The sequence below is a fragment of the Xiphophorus couchianus genome, chromosome 4 (genome assembly GCF_001444195.1).
Source record: "Xiphophorus couchianus chromosome 4, X_couchianus-1.0, whole genome shotgun sequence".
NCBI lineage: Eukaryota > Metazoa > Chordata > Actinopteri > Cyprinodontiformes > Poeciliidae > Xiphophorus > Xiphophorus couchianus.
The window spans coordinates 12,336,179-12,354,051 of record NC_040231.1 but is presented as its reverse complement, the minus strand read 5'-3'; the positions used below and the strand labels follow the sequence as shown (position 1 = coordinate 12,354,051).

The following is a 17,873-nucleotide window of genomic DNA, read 5'->3' as shown; positions in this document are numbered from 1 at the left end:
AGTGACGTGCGGTCAGGGGAGGCAGGTGAGGCAGTGCCTCACCAGCCATCATGGAAAGAAAGAAAATATATAATCATAAAGTAATTTAAATTGTTATATTCATCCGGTGGTTTGTACTAAAAAATATTTATTTTTCATGTAGCTTCACCAATTTCGATTTTTATTTGTTCAAAATCGCTGAATTTTCTTATTTTCCCATTCAAATGCTTGGAAGCGATGCCGGTGAGGCAGCAGCGAGCTCTGCCTCACCTTGGATTGCGCAACCCCTGGCTCTGCGCTGGCTGCTAAGCGGAGAGAGCATGTTGCTGTACGGCGTCAATAAAATGGTTTAAACAAATTTAATATGTGAACTTATTTCCAATAATTTAGCTTATGTATATAATGTACAGTGCTTTTTGTCACCAACTGTGTTTGTGTAACGTGTTTCGTGTAATGAGCGATTATAAACGGCAGAGAACAGGTTCGAGGTGAGGCAGGCAGTTCTCTTGCCTCATGGCAGGGGGCGCTCAAGATCCCAGACGTTCGTCTTGTTCACTCCTCAACTGCCGAGTAAGTGACAGCGAGCTAGGCTAAACGATTCGGGAAGCAAGTCAAGTGCAGCGATAGATTATAATAGAGATAGTGATTTTTTTCCTCTCGCTTATCCCGACTTTCGACATGGATGACTACATTACAACACTAAAAAAGTTTTCTCAAGTGGACTTTCAATCGAAGCAGGAGATAATAACCAAAGGAAGACCAACGCCGGAGCTGAAAGGTTTGTATGTGTAAGGATGCAGAAGTGAAACAACCTGTAAACTGCTGTCAATCTATGCATCTATTTGCAAATCTGATTCTGATGACGTCAGTGCCTCACCAGCTATGAACCTCACCGCACGTCACTGGATATATGAAATGCCATCATTTTACATTCCTATTTCCTGTAATATAATATGTCTGCACAAAAGAGCAGACAGAATAAATAATTCATGGCTGAACTCTATGATGACCTAAAAACATCTCATAACTCGGCAACAAGTTAGTTAAAGGTGACCTATTACCCAAATGTCACATTTTGGAGGTTTTTGTAGTTCCTCTGGTGTTTCTACTGCTTCTAAAAACATTTTAAAAAAACACCCAGCTGTTTTTTGACAACAAGCTAAAGTTTTATGGTGTCTGGAAAACAAGCCGCTTCAAAAATCTCCTGAATGTTGAATTGGGGGGTGTGGCCAGCAGCTTATTTGGATTTAAAGTGACATGAGGCACTAAAACAGCTCATTCTGAAAATAACAGAGTAAATGTCTTTATCTAATAATTATTTTGTGCAAAGAAAATGCCCATAGATAAATCCTAACCCGACCATGGACACAAAATAGGTCACCTGTAAGGGTTAACTCTTACAAATCTGTGTATTGTCCATATATTGGAAGAGCTATCAGTTTACAATCCTATTTTATGTAATATAATCTGTCTGCACAAAAGGATAAATATTTTATAGATGAACTCTATGACTGCCTAAAAAGATTTCATAATTCTCCAACAAGTTAATTAATACAAGAATGCTTTATATACTGAACAGCTGAACTGGAAATTTTAGCTTTTCCTTTACTTTACACTAAATTCTCTCTAAAGTCCACAAACTGCACCATCTGTTTGCGAGCGTGGGAGATGACTGGTGTGAGTGGAGTACCAGGAGTGGCAGCACCAGGAGTGGAAGCTGCAGGTGTGGTGGCTCCAGGTGTTCCTCCTGGAGTGGTACCCGGTGTTGTGCCGGGAGTGGCAGGAATGATGACAACCGGCGCCGGGCCGGGGCTTTCAGCTACACCTGCAGCCTCCAGCCGAAGGGTGGACGTGACAAAGCGGGCTTCTCTGATCCGATAGGGTCTTCTGTAGGAGGAAATAGGCGACAGCTCCGAGCCCCAGCCCAGGTAGCTGCCGCTGGACGGCGACGGCGCATCTGCGCTGAAATACAGAGTAGTGTTGGATTCTGCTGGGGTTCCCTCCTTCTTCTCTGGGGAGGCCAACAGGAGAGGAGACCGGCGCTCAGGGGACCAGCCGGGCGTCTTGATGTCCAGAGAGGCCACGGAGGAGGACGCCTCTGTGAGAGACGCGGCGTTGCTGTCGATGTGCCGGAGGCTTCCGCCAAGTTGAGGAGATGACAGAGACGGTGAGCCGTAAACAGCGCTCTGGAAGTCCTCATCACCTTTAGATTTAGAGCAAAACAGTCAATGTCCAAAGCTGCGTTTCCACTCACCTTAAAGTTGCATAAATTCCGAAAATAAAATGCTTAATAGAAAGAAGGTAATTTAAAAAAATTACATTTCTTTCAATAAAAGGTTTTGGTGCCAGACAGAGGTGGACAGAGGACCCAAAAATTGTACATAGGTAACAGTAGCAGTTCTTCAACATAGTTTTACTCAAGTACAAGTAGAAAGCAGCCAAGAAATTACTCAAGTAAGTAAAACAGTATTTTGGTAAAAAGTCTACTCAAGTACTGATTAACTGATCAATCAATTATTTAATATTTAAAAAGTACATCATCAGATAGAGAAAAATATAAAGGTAAGTAAAAATGTGGGTATTTTAAGGACGAAAATGACAATAATTCATATAAATTATAAAAGCAAATCAAATCAGTTTCTTTTAATAAAAAACTAGTGAAACTTTAACAAAAACTACAGGGGTGTGTATCTGGTGAATTTTTGGTTAAAACATTTTTGTTTTTCATTCAGTGGGTAGAAAATCCAGAAATTTTACTCAAGTAAGAGTAGAAATACTTCGTAATAAAATTACTCAAGTAAAAGTAAAAAGTACAGCTTAATAAAAATACTCCTAAAAGTAAAAAAGTTACTCAAGTAAATGTAATTGAGTAAATGTAACTTGTTACTACCCAGCTCTGGCACCAGGATGATGTGGTTTTACCACAATAACAAAATTACTATATTATTCATGTGTGATTGTGGCCTGCCATGCAAAGCAATGGCAGGAACCTATTGCTATTCTCCCAATTCTTTATTTTTCTTCCGTAACCGTTAATGCGGCTCATACCGCTGGGTGCACACCTACAAATGAGGTATCAAAACGTGCAGAAAATTCACGCCATTGGAGCTATTACTTTTGGTGGGATTTGGGCTTAACGTGGCGACATAATTCGCAAAAAACTACGAAAAAAACCCCATTATAAGTCAATGGGAAAAATCCTAGAAATACCCTATTTTTGAGGATTTTCTGTGTCGTCACGAATTCACATAGAAATACCATTCAAATTTCATTTTGTAGATACGTCTGTGATCTCTTCGAAAGTGAAGACGGCTCGTCGATACCAGTTACGGTTTGTCCACAATTTGTCTCTAAGCGACCCAAAGTTTCTCATTTTTCCGAAAATTAGAGTGAGAGCCAGGGCCTTTAGATCTCGGCTAGAGTGAGAAATGAAGAGATTTTTTGAGCCCAAAATAATTTTGAAATCGCCGTCACGCCCACAAATATCGCACGATTGGTATCAAAATCGGTCCTCACATTGATACACATGTCTGCTCCGGTAAAATGTTTTCGAAATTTATCTAGATCGTACGGTTTTCTGTCACGGTGCTTCAGAGCAAAGTCATGCGACAGGATTTTCTAGGCTGTCTCAGGCTCTTTCACTAACAGTTCACACCTTGGTGAGAAACTTATTTACCATAGCAACGGAACTCAAGAGGCTATTGGCTGCTGATTAGGACTACAAATACGCATCACTGTAGTTCTAACTATAGTGGAAACCTCAGTTGAAACAGATCAGGACTGAACTGGCCTTTAGAACTACTTGCTGCTATGGGCTGTATATAACTGATTTAACTCAGTAACTGTTACACATGGGATTAGTTTGGAACTTTAAAATGAAGCATAATAATAATTTCAAAATAAAAGCCTTGAATATTTTTATATGACGTAATTGCTCTTTTTGGCTTTATTTGACTTTTTCATCCAAAGCACTGTTACACATGGTATTAGTTTGGCCCTTTGAAATGAAGCATCCTGCAAATTTCAAAATAAAAGCCTTGAATATTTTTACATCATGTAATTGCTCTTTTTGGCTTTATTTGACTTTTTCATCCAAAGCACTGTTACACATGGTATTAGTTTGGCCCTTTGAAATGAAGCATCCTGCAAATTTCAAAATAAAAGCCTTGAATATTTTTACATGACGTAATTGCTCTTTTTGGCTTTATTTGACTTTTTCATCCAAAGCACTGATACACATGGTATTAGTTTGGCCCTTTGAAATGAAGCATACTGAAAATTTCAAAATAAAAGCCTTGAATATTTTTACATGACGTAATTGCTCTTTTTGGCTTTATTTGACTTTTTCATCCAAAGCACTGATAAACATAGGATTAGTTTGGCGCTTTGAAATGAAGCTGAACAAACATTTCAAAATAAAAGCCTTTAATATTTTTACATCAACTACTTGTGTTTTGAGCATTATATAACTATTTTAACCCAAGGACTATTACGCATGGGATTAGTTTGGCCCTTTGAAATGAAGTTTAACAAAACTTCCAAAATAAAAGCCTTGACAACATTTTAAATCATACTGAATGGTGCACGTTCAGTATGCACCATACTGTGCATACAGTATGCACAGTATACTGTGCATACTATGCTGAGAATCACAAGAACTTAACGTTCTTGTGATTCTCAGCATGCTATTGATTACGTTGCAGCGTTCTTTAGCATCGATGCCAATTTGTAGCGTGACAACGCCGGGCCCAAACCGACGGGCACGCCTTGGCAGGCCCCGGCTAAATTTCTTCCGAAATTTTCTAGTTGCATTTCTTATTTAGAGCCGCAGTACGTAACTTTAATAAAAAATATTTTTGACATATTTGTTGAAACTGTCACTTTGTCGTGACAATAAGACAGATAATGTGTGAAAAACAATCAAGCTCCTCTGCCTTCTCGCAGCTGGAGGGGCTGGTTGAGGAACTGGGTGTGAGATTTTTAGCGCTAAATAGAAACAACCAATCAGAACCAGCAGGCGGGTCTTAGTGTTGTCAGTCACCCGTGTTTAGGGGTGAAAGGTGTATATGCATAGACATAATAAAAAAATAGACCCAGCATTGGCTGCTCCAGTGCAGAAAATACGGCGGCCATCTTGGTCGTCCCTCCTACTTTGCATATAAACATGTATAGCCTATATTACTCAATATTAATCATTATTTGTGTTTGTATATTTATATAAATATGCATTCATGTATATTTTTTGAAATTATTTACGGGTGTGTGCTTTGTAAAATGCTCATCATACATCAGTATCAGAATATTATATTCCTTTTCTGTTGTTTCCCCCACTAAGCTTATTTAAATATGCTGAACCATGTATCAATACAATTCAAAAATAATTCAAACATTTAATTCTTTGTAAATGTAACTTTGATAGCTGTTTGAATAAGGTTTCCAGTATAAAAAAAAAGTGTATTAGGATCGATTAAATGTGCTGATACGTCGTTGCATCTGCCAAACATGACGCTGAGTGGAGAGGTCAACCGCTCCAAGATGGCCGCCCTAAATCTCGTCAGCTACAATAGGCGACAGCGGTCCATGAGGCGTCTATTCTTTAATTATGTCTATGTAAACTGTCTCAAAACAGTATTTACAGCTTGCTTCTACTGCCCCCACATGGCCAAACACTTTATAACAGTGCTTCTGGTTTCCCACCTTTATCATCTGATGGAGCCGCGCTTAATTCGTCCTCTGCGGTTTCCTCAGGAATGACCTCCTGGAAAGGGATGATCTCTGGAAACCTCATGTCCTTGATGGTTGTGGGAGGAGCTTTTCTCACTGGTCGGGCCACAATGTTGCTGTGAGCTGGTTTAGGTGGCTGGACGACTTCACTCACCTGGGGTACAGAAAAGACAGCTAAAGCTGGCGACTGCAATCAACACAGATACACACAGTTTTCATCTTTCATCAATTTCACACCGACTGGGTTTCAATTCAAGGTTTCAGACAGAATATCTTGCCTGAGGAGTTTGGACGACCTGCGGTGGAGGAGCTGGCGGGGCTGGTTGAGGAACCGGGTGTGAGATTTGAAGAACTCTCGGTTGAGGAGGTGGAACCTGACAAACAGGAATGAAAAAAACAAACCACTACATTATTTCAAAATAAGCCAATCTTGTCTGGAAGGGAGGACATTTTCCTCAATCCACAAACACAAACAGCAATAAAGTTCACACTTTGTAACTTTGTAACCTTTGTAACTTAAAAGAAAGGTAAAATTAAGGGAGTCTTCAAGTGGTTGGATTAGGGAACCATATTGCAACATTTGTTACATTTTCAGCTGGTGCAGTTCGCTTTCACACTACGTTGTGTCAAACGAACCAAATTAACTTAATAACCTGTTTCACCCTTCGCCTGAGGTGGCGCTACACCAAGAACCACTGAAGGAAACAACATGAAAACCACTGAAGAAGACACTAAGTATAACTTCCTTCATCATTAAATGTAAACAAAAATGGAGTCAGGTTGTTTTATTTCTCTTTTGTCTTTTCTAAAAGACCACGAGTCATTTCTTCTTCTAGTGCTAGACTTTGGCATTTGTTTTGTTTGTATTTACCCAGAATGCCCTGCGCTATAATCCACTTCCTGCATTTGGAGCGGTTGCATCCACATATGCAATCGAACCGCACCAGAGTTCACTTCAACCAAACAGAGATTTTGGTTTTGGCTCTTTTGGTCTCTACTAAAGTTCGATTTGTAGATTCACAAATCCCCAAATGAACCAGACTTTCTAGATAAACAAACTAGAGTTTGATTAAAACGGACTAAACGGGGCTGGTGTGAATGCACCTTAAATTTAATCATTGAACAGAGACCAACAGTTCAGGAGTGCAACAAACCCGGGGTACGTGATGCACGTCAGGGGAGTGAATTTCTTCTGGGAGACCCATGAGTCCGGCCAGTCCGCCTTCTCCGTACGCTGACCAGATCCTTGAAACGTCTCCTGTCTTAAGAGCTAAGCGAATCAGCAGCCAGTGGTGATGCTTCCAGCCTTCCCATTGGATGGGCAGGTCCATTAGGGTCCCACCTCCTGAAAATAAAGTTTTTAAACATGTTTTGTTTAAACAACATGCTGCTTTTTTAAACAAAAATAATAATAAAAACTAAGTAAAATGGATTTTTAAAAATGGTACATCTGGAACTCTAACAAAATAAGTCAAATTAGACACTAAAGAAAATTAATTATTATTTAATGCACATTACAAAAATAGTTACAACAAAGATAAATGTGCAGACATGTTAATCACCAACCAGACAATGTCGTACGGTGATGGAAATTGGGCTCGACTTTCTCCTCCAGTGAGAGTGTAGATCCTCGCTCCATGCAGGCCCCACCAATCCCCCTGTGGCGAATACTCTGGAAGATCTCAAAAGACTTGGGATGCAGGAAACGGTAGTACAGCACCAACGCTATCACACCTGCAGAGGGAAAGCACTCATCAAAACGTAGACTTTCATTAAAAACATTCAGGGAAAACAGAAAGTTTTAAAATTTCAATGCATGCTTTATAGAGAAAAGGGCTGCAAGCCTTACCAATGAGGAAGCTGCAGAAGACTGCAGCCGGGATCCCCACAGTGTCCCAGGACACCATAGCAAAAAACCAGGAGGAGGCCAGAAGAAGAAGAGCGTTCTCTAAAAACATGACCTGTGGATTGTAGTGGGGGTTAAAATTTGTGTAACAAATTAGACCTTACTGTCTCTCGTGCATACATTTTACAATGTTTTGTGTTATCTAACATTTTAGCAGTCAGACTTCAGATTTAATTAACTTCAGATTAATTGCCTCTATTTTTCTTATGTCTTTCTGGTTGAGATCAGAAAGACAATTTCTTTGAAATTGCCAGCTTTCCTACATATGATTAAAAACACATCCCCGCAGCATGAAGCTGCCACCATCCTATTTTATGGAAGGAATGTTAGGGATTTACTCCACATATAGCGATTTGCATTTGGGTCACAAAGATCAATTTTGTTCTCAGCTGCCTTATTTATCTACTGCAAACGATGCTTTCTTTTAACAGAGGTTTTCTTGCTGCCATTATTAAACAAATGCCAGACCTGTGAAGTGAAAGACAAATAGTTTTCTAACTTGGTTACTTGTGTAGCTTACAGAATTTTCCACCAGAGCCGTGGATTAAACCACCAGGTTTAAACCAGTTTAAACCACCAGCTCAACCAGGACAAAACAAAATTTTAATCACTGGATCAGAGGATCAGAAGGAAATTATTATTCAAAAATTACAAACTGCATCTTTTAAACCTTGATCTGTACAGCACTTTGAGCTGCTTTTAGTATGAAGGGTGCTTTATAAATAAAATTGATTGATTGATTGATTGATTGATTGATTGATTGATTGATTGATTGATTGATTGATTGATTGATTGATTGATTTCTACCGCTATGCTAGTCCTATCACATTGGGATCTGTCTTTCCAATTATGACATAATTATTTATAATTATGTTGTGAAAATTTCAACATTTAAATTGAAATTTTAAAGGTTGAAAAGGCTTTAAAATTTCAAAGGCTCAAAGTAGGAGCCTTTGAAATCATGACAGAAGTTCAGTTTTTACTAAGCAAGCAAACTCAACGGATATTTCGTATCTTATCAACAGAAGACAAGCTAGTGTAAGACTCGTGGGTGTCCAGATACTGAGATTCTCCTTTGTAGAATAATCCACAGAAACAATTGAACTCTTTCTCAGTGTCGAACATTTCCTTTCTTTTCCGCTACTCCACATTCGCTCCTCTCCCCCATCCGGGTTGCCTTTCAAAATAAAACATTTCCAAAACATTTTACTTTTTCATAACTCCAATTGTCACTCTTACACTAGCGACCAAAGACAAAATCAGCTCCAGTTAAGAACTCTTCAAAATAAAACACTTCCTTTTTCTAAAATAAGTCATGGTTGTCACAATGCCTTCCAGTAAGAGAGAGATGAGCCAGCAGACAGACGCACCAGGTAAAACGCAGCCATGCGGTATCTGGATGGCCCGTACTTCACGTTGAGGAAGAGAAAGACGTGAACGGCTCCCAGAACGAGGTTGAAAATACTCCATCGACTAGTTGAACGGATGACGTCGGTTTGCTGAGACACCATCCAGAAAGTTGCCCCCAGCCAGTGCACACCTGTCACAAACACACACTTCCAAAGTCAGTTTCAAACACCTTATAAGTATGAAGTAAAAGGTTTAAATGTAGGCTGGGAGAAATGATAAACTGTTCTGCACAACAGCGTATTAGGGCCACTGAGAAAGAAAACATTTTTCCCAAAAATAAAAAATCTAATTTTGAGATCTCAGAAATTTTCTAGAAAACGCTTGGACATTTCTGAGTTTAAAAACTCTAAATTGTTTCAGCTTTATCAGTAGAAAATTTAGACTTTTGAATCCCAGAAATTTCTGATTTTTTTCTACAAGATTTCTTGAGTTTTCTGGAGGAAATTTACTCCTCCCTGTTTTTTCTTTATAGATGTAGAGATGGCACTAATATGCAGCTGTATGTTAAGAAGTATCTTTTCTACGCTGTACTTTTTACTTTCACTTGAGTAATTTTATTCTGAAGTATTGCTACTCTTACTTTTTTTCTGGATTCTTTACCCACAGTGATTTTAGTCACTGTGGGTGACTAAATAGTTGTTATTTTAGTCAAACATTCACCAGACACAGACACACCTGCAGTTTTGTTAAAATTTCATAAGTTTTATATTGAAAGAAATTGTAAAATATTTTTTTACTGATTTTGTTATTTTGTAAATATGTTATTTTAAAATGCTTTTCATTTTGATTTTTAAAATACCAAAATGTTCACATAACTTTATATTTTGGTCCGTCTGATGATGTAATTTCCGAATAATATTGGTGTTTTCATTAGTTACTCAGTACCTGAGCCTTACCAAGTACTTTCTTTTTTTTACTTTTCCACTTGATTAAAATAGGTTGAAGTACTGCTACTCTTACTGAAGTAGAAGTTTGGTTTCTCTTCCCGCCTCTTATACTGAGGTAACTGGACCGCAGCATAAGGTCTTGGCTTACCAATGACTCCCAGGACCCACTGCTTGAAGATGCGCGTGAAGAGCATGAGCACAGCAAACCGGGATCCCAACATGCCAACCTGAATGAACACAGAATGCATCTTTACGCACAGAAAACAAAAACGACTGCTGTGAGTTTCAGGCATATGTGCTGAATAATCCCCACCCTCCACAGGAGTCGGCAAAGAATGGCAGCTGGAGTCATGTGCAGGTGTCCCGGTCTGATGAGTGAGCAGGATCTGGCGTAGAGAACCAGCGCCCAGGCCAGAGACAGCAAACACACAGCAAAACACACCGAGGCTGCAGGGAGGAAAGAGCAGGGAGTTACTGCGCCCTCTACTGCGCATGCGGTACTCTTTAAGGTCGTTCACACTGGGGAACACGTACTAGTGTTGCATGCATTTAGAAGTGTGAACGGCCACAGGGCGGGAAAATAAATCTGATTTGGGTCACTTCAAGCTGCAGAGTGAACGTAGCCAAAGTCCCTCTCAAGCTCAATCAAAAAGAATATTCTAGATTAGATTTTGTTGCAGCTTATTACACACATTACAGTTTATTTTACCTTCTTTCTTTTTTTTTTTTACAATTTAATGATATTTAAATTTTGTTGAAGATGACTCATAAACGTTTTGAGCTGTTCTGCTGTCTTTATTCAGCCACACACACTAATCACGCACGGCGGTCTTCACGTTCGGCTCACCAGGAGAGCGGACTCCTATGTCGGTGCAGATGAGTACGTAGGTCTGGAGCAGCGTTTCGGGGAGCGTGACCACCAAGGCCTCAAACAGACGTAACGCAGACACGTCAGCCTGCTGCATGATTTCTCCATAAACATCCTCATCCGGGAGACGCATACAGTCCCACAGCCTGCCGGGGACAAACATGGCAACCAATGATCAGACATAAGGTTAAATGAAATAAATGTACTGCTTTGTAAAGTCTGCCCACCTTTTAAAGATACCCAGGTGTAATATGTGAGTCCATCTGAGAGATTTCCTGCGGATTTTTCCATCCGAGAGATACCACAGGTAACTGAGCCACTGTGGACCCCAACCTGCAAACACACAGGGGAATACAAGTTAAAAAGAGGGAAGTTTTCACTCTCTGGCTGTAATTGGATTTATTTGGTCTGATTTTTTTATTTTTTTTACCTGGGAGCAGGAAGAGTGCCGTGAAGCCAGCAAGATGAGCATAGCAGTAGTTGTGGCCAATCCAAATGTAATACACAAAGCAATAGATCACTGGGGGAAACACAGGAAACACAATAAATAATAAAGGAGAACTTTAATGTAAAATTAACATTTTACATGTTTTCACAGAGAGCTTGATTTCTCACAGAAAATAAAGATCTCAGTATGTCTAATTCTGCAGCCCGTCTGAACTTGATTTGAAGATTTATGAATCGCAAGTTTCAAAGGTTTTTAATTCAAAGATGTAACTATAATACAAACAGTATCAGCAGGAAATTGTTACATCTGGATTATTATTGTAACAGTTATTTATAAATATATATGTATGGTTTTTATTTTTTTAAATTGTGCTCCTGGTCTATGCTGGAGTGACATCCTATAACTGAAAATGATTTGATCCTTACTTTACAAATTTGTAAGCAGTGACTCTTGAATTTGTAATTTGTATTAATTGGTCTTCTGTGGACACACAGAAGATTATAAGTTAGAGAAATAAATGTGACTCCAAAATATACTTACTGTTATTGATCTAGTAAATCATATGAATCAACTAGTTTTAGTGTAAAGCAACATGCATTCTGCAACATGTTGAGTTCTGCTGTTGGATTATAGCAGAAAACCATGAAACTATAGAAGTTTTATGTCATTTACATACAAACAGTCTGTAACAGAGTGGACATAGAGATGGACTTAAAGTATTGTTGGGATATTTTGTGGTGCTATTGTGATATTCTTTAGGTAACTTTATGCAATCACAGACCCACAAACACGAATGCCGCTCTTGAAATGCAAGTAATACTCTTCTTTACGATAAAAACAGTGCGATTTGTATCATTAAACTGCACACAGTAATTACATTTAATCAAATTTTTAAATTTATTAGTATTTATTGATACACTGGTTTAACAAACAGTAGAGAAAAAAAAGTAAAAATTGAAATCCTGACAATATGGACGGTTTGTTTTTTAAAAAAAATCAGCATTAATTGAAATTTATGACAACAATAAATCACAATTCTTATCACCATAATAAATTTATCACGATAAATGATAAGCAATACAACTCTATCACTAATTTCTATTAGAAAGTCCCTAAATTAGTTCGTCATAACATTTTGGGCTGTCTGTTTAATTTTGCAACTAATTCTGCTGATTTATCCTCCAGGTTTATACATAAGTGACAGTAATTTGAGAAACACTCTGCAGTGTTTGGGATATAACAGATCCTGTATGTCATGACTGTCCAGACTGAGTTTGAATGACCTTTTCTTCAACATCTCATTAGTGACAGCAGCTGCTCAAACGTCTCTGCATCATCATCATCATCATCATCATCATCATCATCATCCTCCCGCAGTTCTGCCTCCCCGCATTCCTCCATACATGTAATCTGAACCTTTGGGCGGCCAAACAGGCGGGCCGTCCGGCCAGATTAGGCCCCATCCCGGGGTAAACGCCCATCCCCTCATCCATCCAAAAAGAGCGCTAAAATATAACAACATGGCTCCTCTTGGACTCCATCACAAAATATCACGCAGACCATCTAAAGATGAGACTTAAAGGCAGGGAACACGCTGACATGAGTCAGCAGTCTCGATGCATGCAGGTTTAAAAATAGGGAACTCACTGCAGATCCCGCTGCGGTCTATTATTCATGACAACAGAGGCCAGCTTTAAAGTGAGAATGAGTTGAAAACTCGGAGCTGCTGATGCTGATGTTGAATCCTGTCTGCGGCGCCCCGCATCCACACGGGCTCTCACGCGCAGCAAACCCGCATCTCACCGCAAACGTAACACAACCAGAACCGATTATTACAAGATCAACACTGCAAACGCGGAGGTTTTTAGCCACCCTGTGGGGTGAGATGTGAGCGTGTCCCAGGTAACACTCACCGGCCGTCCTCTCCGCAACGACCAGGAATGCGGTAAAAACGAAAACGCAAACTTGGCAACACGGCATGTAGCCTCCTCCGTTGCTCGTGGTGTCCGTGTAATCCCGCATGGTGGAGTGGGAAAGATGATCAGTTCCTCGGATTCACAGAGATGGGTGAATGCAGGCCGGGGTGGTTCTGCTCCCACCCGGTCCGGCTGCGGCAGCTCTGTGTCCCCCCCGTCCCACCGTCACCGCCCGACCGTCCCGTTAAAGCAACACAGCACGATGCGGACACACCAGCATGACTTTAATTATATTTATGTGACCAAGTGTAGACAAATGAGCACATCCAAGTGAAAAACGTAAGTGGGTTTTATCTCCCGACTGTCCTCAGATGGAACATTATTAATTTTGGTTTGATTTGGTATAAACAAAATTTAAAAACTCGTGAAAGGTGTTAACAAAAGAATTAATTCAAACAATTTTTCTAAAAACAAAAATACAATTTCCCTAACGTGAGAATCACAAATAAAAACGTTGACAACAGTAGTGTGTTTGCTAAATGGACCCTACAACAAAAATACAGAAAAAGCACCACTTCATAAACACTCTATACATTTAGAAAAAAAAAACAACGTACAACTTTGCAAGAAACATTTCTTTAAACATGTATAACATTTTAAAGGACCTCAAAGAAATCAACAAAGTCAAACTCACTTCCAAACGACCAACAGCCTGTCCAGAGTGAAGTCGATTCTCACTAGACAATTTATCTCCCCTCTGAACAACACAAATACACAAAACAGGTCAAACAAACAACACAGTGAGGCCACAACCTCAGAAATCGGTTTATATTTTTATATTAAACACTCACGCCTTCATAGAGCTACGTAATCTCCCTCAACGGGCCAGATCTCCCTGCTCACGGGCATAAATGAATTAAAATAAAACCTCATTGCTACAAAAAAAAAAGGAAAATCTACCAGTAAATTTTACAGTACAAAGCTAATTATTTGTCTTCTAACGTTACAGATTATTCCTAGGTCAGCTTACCAAGTTATGAAGTTTTTTTCACTGTTACCTTTACAACTTCAGATCGGGACCATCGGCTGTTCCGCAGATGTGACGAAACATAAATGCGGCTTAAAGCTTAGAATCAAGAAGCCCACTTACTCCGCAGTGCCACCTGCTGGACACTTTGAAACCCGCTTTAGACAAACAAAGGGAATAAATGTGACTTAATTTTGGATACTGAGATTTAACTTCACCTGGTAACATTTATATATAGCTCTGGAAAAAATTGATAGACCTCTTAGAATGATCAGTTTCTCTGATTTTACTTTTTATTGGTTTATCTTTGAGTAAAATGAACATTGTTCTTTTATTCTATGAACTACTGACAACATGTCTCTGAAATTCCAAGCAAAAATTTAGTTTTTATTTGCAGAAAATGAGAAATGGTGAAAATATGGAAATAGATGCAGAGCTTTCAGACCTCAAGTAATGCAAAGAAAACAAGTTCATGTTCATTTAGAAACAACAATATGCAGTTCCAAGTGAGGATGAGCAGTTTTAATATATAAAAAAAATACTGACGACGCATCATGTTTCACATTCTTGCCTGTCTCCTCTTGCCTTCCTCAGATGCACAGTATATGCCATAAGGGCCAAAAGAGATGATTGTGTCTTCTGCCCCTTTACACGCCAACGGTCGTGTCTTTCAGGTTTATCTGATTGCGTTTGCGGTGCAGTGGACCAACCGGATGGAGTCCCTCAGGGTTGCAGGTGGACACGGCCGGCAGACCTGGTGCATGGACCCGCGGCAGATTCAACGCATCAATCAGCAGGCTGAGGTGCTGTTTGGTAGAGAGCATGTCCTCGAATCCAACTTTGTTGCTCCGATGCCCTACCCTGCTGAGTACAAAGACCCAGACGAGGAAGAGCTTCTTGGGGTGGAGTACGCCATGTGTCAGTCGACCAGCTTCGCTGCAAAAGATTACTACGCCCAGCAAGGTAAACTATCTAGAAACAGAAATAAGCAAACTAAGCTGGTAAATCTTTATAAGTGAAATGTGAGGTAAATACATGTGATATGAAGTTTACTGTTGGCTTTTGTGACTGCCTAGATGTGTTGGTAAAAAGCACATTTTATACTTTGCAGTTGAAGAAGAGCAGAGCCGTGACGAAGAGAAGACAGCTGAACAGAGCGATGAAGAGGAGGAGCTGGCAGATGAAGGTGTGGACATGCGCGGAGAGTCAGAGGAGGATCCGATGGACGCCGTCAGTGGGAAACACGCCATCCTCACTCGGTCAGAGCAGGTGGAGGAAGAGGACAGCCCTGCCCTGCAGGATGTCCTCATGACTGAGAGCCACCTGCAGCTTCCTGGGCTGCAGGAAGTGGAAGACTTGGCCTTGCTCCTTCTCCAGCTGGCCGATGACACAGACCGCCACCTGGTGCCGGCCGACCTCAGGGTGAAGATTGCCTCCGCGGTCGGTGCTTTGCATGAGCACGACAGGTCAGCTACCAACTTTGTAAAACAATATGAATCTCGGTGGGGCTACACCCTGTTTGGCCGATGCCTGGGAGCCGACACACCTGAGACCAGAGTGGCCCAAAAGACAAAGTTTTCTTGGATGAGGTACCCTCAGGCGGCACGTGTTACTGAAGACAGCCGTCTGTTGTACCTCATCATTAAGATGCTCAAGAACCGGCCGCCAGCCTGTCGTCTCACCTCCCCCACCAAGATTACCGCAGCGATCAAAGGGCAGTACAAACGGATTGTAGACCGAGTCAGAGACGACGCCATCCTCAACAGTCTCTCCATTCCTTTACCCAACTTGAACTCAAAATCCATCTCCACCTTCATTGCACGGGAGGAGAAGAAGGCTAACTTCAAGGCGACTGTCATCCCTAAGGTGAAGCTCCACCGCAGAGTGCTGTCTGAGGCACCAATGCCAGCCGCTCCAACGCTCCCGGCTTCCCTGCCAGCTCCAAGCCGACCTCAGGTCCAGTACCTGAGCCTTCCTCATGTGTCTGGGGAAAGGCATGGTCAGAAGCAGAGGTAAGCTGTTTCAGAAATATGGACCCTTTATTGAGGTGGATTTATCAGCTGCATATTCAAACTAACTCTAGACTACTATGTGTGTTGGTGACGTTTTATGATATTGCTCATGAATATACAAACTCATCATCACATTTACTTTTATTTCTACAGATTAGGAGAACCACAGAGGAACATCCAGCCCAAACCCCCGGTGGCCACTTACATCCCCCCCAGATTGTCTGCAGCCCCGGTCCTGGTTGTGGTTTCTGCTCAGCCACAGACGCCGTCCATGATGCTCTGCAGAACCTCCAACGGCCAGAACTTCGTACCTTCAGCTCCCCCTCCTGCGCTGACAGCCAGTCCAACCAAGCCTCATAAATCCTTGAGGCCTTGCGGGGCCTGCAAAATACCCCAGTGTGGTGGACAGAAGAAGCGATACACACCCTCCAAAAACAAAACTGCTGGAAGTAGCCAAAAAATATTTACCTTTTGCCCAGCAACTAGGAGATCCACCACTTCTGGTTTTGAAGGCATTGTTTACGACAGCTTTGAGCATTTCAAGAAGTTTGTAGACAGTGAACTTGAAAAGAAACAAACAAACTAAAGAGTTTGTGTTTTGGTGGGGAGACTACATTGGCTGGAAATCTCCCCAAAATAATCAGTTAAAAATGTTTATATCTTTTGTGACTTTTGTTTGTCTCATTGTTATATTATTGTTATATTTGTGTATATTATATATATATATATATATATATATATATATATATATATATATATATATATATTTGTTTTAGTTAATTATTTCTTCATTTTCTTGTGGTTGAAGAAATAAAACTTTTCATAAATATAAATACTCTAATTCGATTTATATTTGGGTCATTTTGTCTTGGTTCCCCTGGTAAAAGAGTCCAGAATAATCAGCATCTCATTGTGTTCATCTTTACTTCATCTGCATGTGACACATATATAAAGTTCTTGCCAGTGAGGAGAAAAAGCAGTTGTAGCTAGTTTTTTAGCCTGATAGTCACCAGAAACAGCAACATACAGGTAATATAAATATCAGTTTATTCACTAGATTTAACAAATTTCATTAAAGATATTTCTTTTATACAAGACATGTCACAATTAAAAGTATTTAGCTTTTTTTTGTAACCACAACGGTGTGTGAAAGTGATGAACAACACATTTTGTATGTAACAGAATATTCCAAAGGGTTTCTAGTCTAGAAAAACCACAACAAGGAGCACAGGTGCAGGTCAACAGGGTTTTTCACACCTGTGATCTCTCTTTTTTATTTTTTTTTACCCTGGAGATCATGACCCAGGATATGGCCTTGGGGGGGGCCCAAGCCATTCCCAGGCGGTCTCCCATCCAAGTACTAACCAGGCCCGACCCTGCTTAGCTTCCGAGATCAGACGAGATCGGGCGTGTTCAGGGTGGTATGGCCGTAAACGGAGAGCTTACAGCGACACAGACAATTTATTTGACACAAAGCAGCGAGAGAAATGAATATTTTGTTTTAATGTCATCTTTCACTTTGCTAACGGCATCCGTTTTGGTTCAAGCTAGGCAGTCTTGCTTTTGGAGCACATACATGACATCGATTATTGTTTAGCCATAAATAAATAAAAAGTTGTGTAAGAGAAATAAAACTAACTGAAAAGGAAAGAAGAACTCTGAACTCTGATTTTTGTCGTTGGATTTAAATCCTGCC

The 17,873-nt window shown here is 40.3% G+C and overlaps 2 protein-coding genes and 1 pseudogene across 3 annotated transcripts; 1 reads left to right on the top strand and 2 right to left on the bottom strand.

Moving 5' to 3' along the window:
* Nucleotides 1–890: 890 nt before the first annotated feature.
* LOC114143389 (XK-related protein 5-like) lies at nt 891–13,907 on the bottom strand. 2 transcript variants are annotated; one of them, XM_028015360.1, is made up of 13 exons: nt 13,833–13,907; nt 11,205–11,294; nt 11,002–11,107; nt 10,754–10,920; nt 10,220–10,353; nt 10,055–10,133; nt 8,980–9,149; nt 7,553–7,664; nt 7,270–7,437; nt 6,858–7,048; nt 6,000–6,077; nt 5,677–5,857; nt 891–2,182 (listed from the first exon to the last, which is right to left on the bottom strand). In XM_028015360.1, coding segments are annotated over exons 1-13 (2,070 nt in total). In that variant the 5' UTR covers nt 13,834–13,907; the 3' UTR covers nt 891–1,589. The 2 variants fall into 2 exon arrangements, with proteins under 2 accessions (XP_027871161.1, XP_027871160.1); XM_028015359.1 differs by lacking the exon at nt 13,833–13,907 and adding an exon at nt 13,136–13,375.
* An 884-nt stretch (nt 13,908–14,791) lies between these two features.
* On the top strand, nt 14,792–16,792 carry LOC114142704 (uncharacterized). Its single transcript, XM_028014105.1, has 3 exons — nt 14,792–15,128; nt 15,277–16,177; nt 16,331–16,792. The coding sequence occupies exons 1-3, from the start codon at nt 14,792–14,794 to the stop codon at nt 16,761–16,763; spliced, it is 1,671 nt and encodes a 556-aa protein (XP_027869906.1). The 3' UTR covers nt 16,764–16,792.
* A 706-nt stretch (nt 16,793–17,498) lies between these two features.
* LOC114143804 (uncharacterized) lies at nt 17,499–17,612 on the bottom strand (annotated as a pseudogene).
* Nucleotides 17,613–17,873: the final 261 nt, after the last annotated feature.

Coding starts and splice junctions, on each gene's coding strand:
- LOC114143389 (XM_028015359.1), bottom strand. CDS start 13,244: ATGCGGGATTACACGGACACCACGAGCAACGGAGGAGGCTACATGCCG. Junction 11,108..11,204: donor GGCACTCTTCCTGCTCCCAG/GTAAAAAAAATA, acceptor GTGTGTTTGCAG/GTTGGGGTCCACAGTGGCTC. Junction 10,134..10,219: donor TTTGCCGACTCCTGTGGAGG/GTGGGGATTATT, acceptor GTGTTCATTCAG/GTTGGCATGTTGGGATCCCG.
- LOC114142704 (XM_028014105.1), top strand. CDS start 14,792: ATGATTGTGTCTTCTGCCCCTTTACACGCCAACGGTCGTGTCTTTCAG. Junction 15,129..15,276: donor AGATTACTACGCCCAGCAAG/GTAAACTATCTA, acceptor TATACTTTGCAG/TTGAAGAAGAGCAGAGCCGT. Junction 16,178..16,330: donor AGGCATGGTCAGAAGCAGAG/GTAAGCTGTTTC, acceptor TTATTTCTACAG/ATTAGGAGAACCACAGAGGA.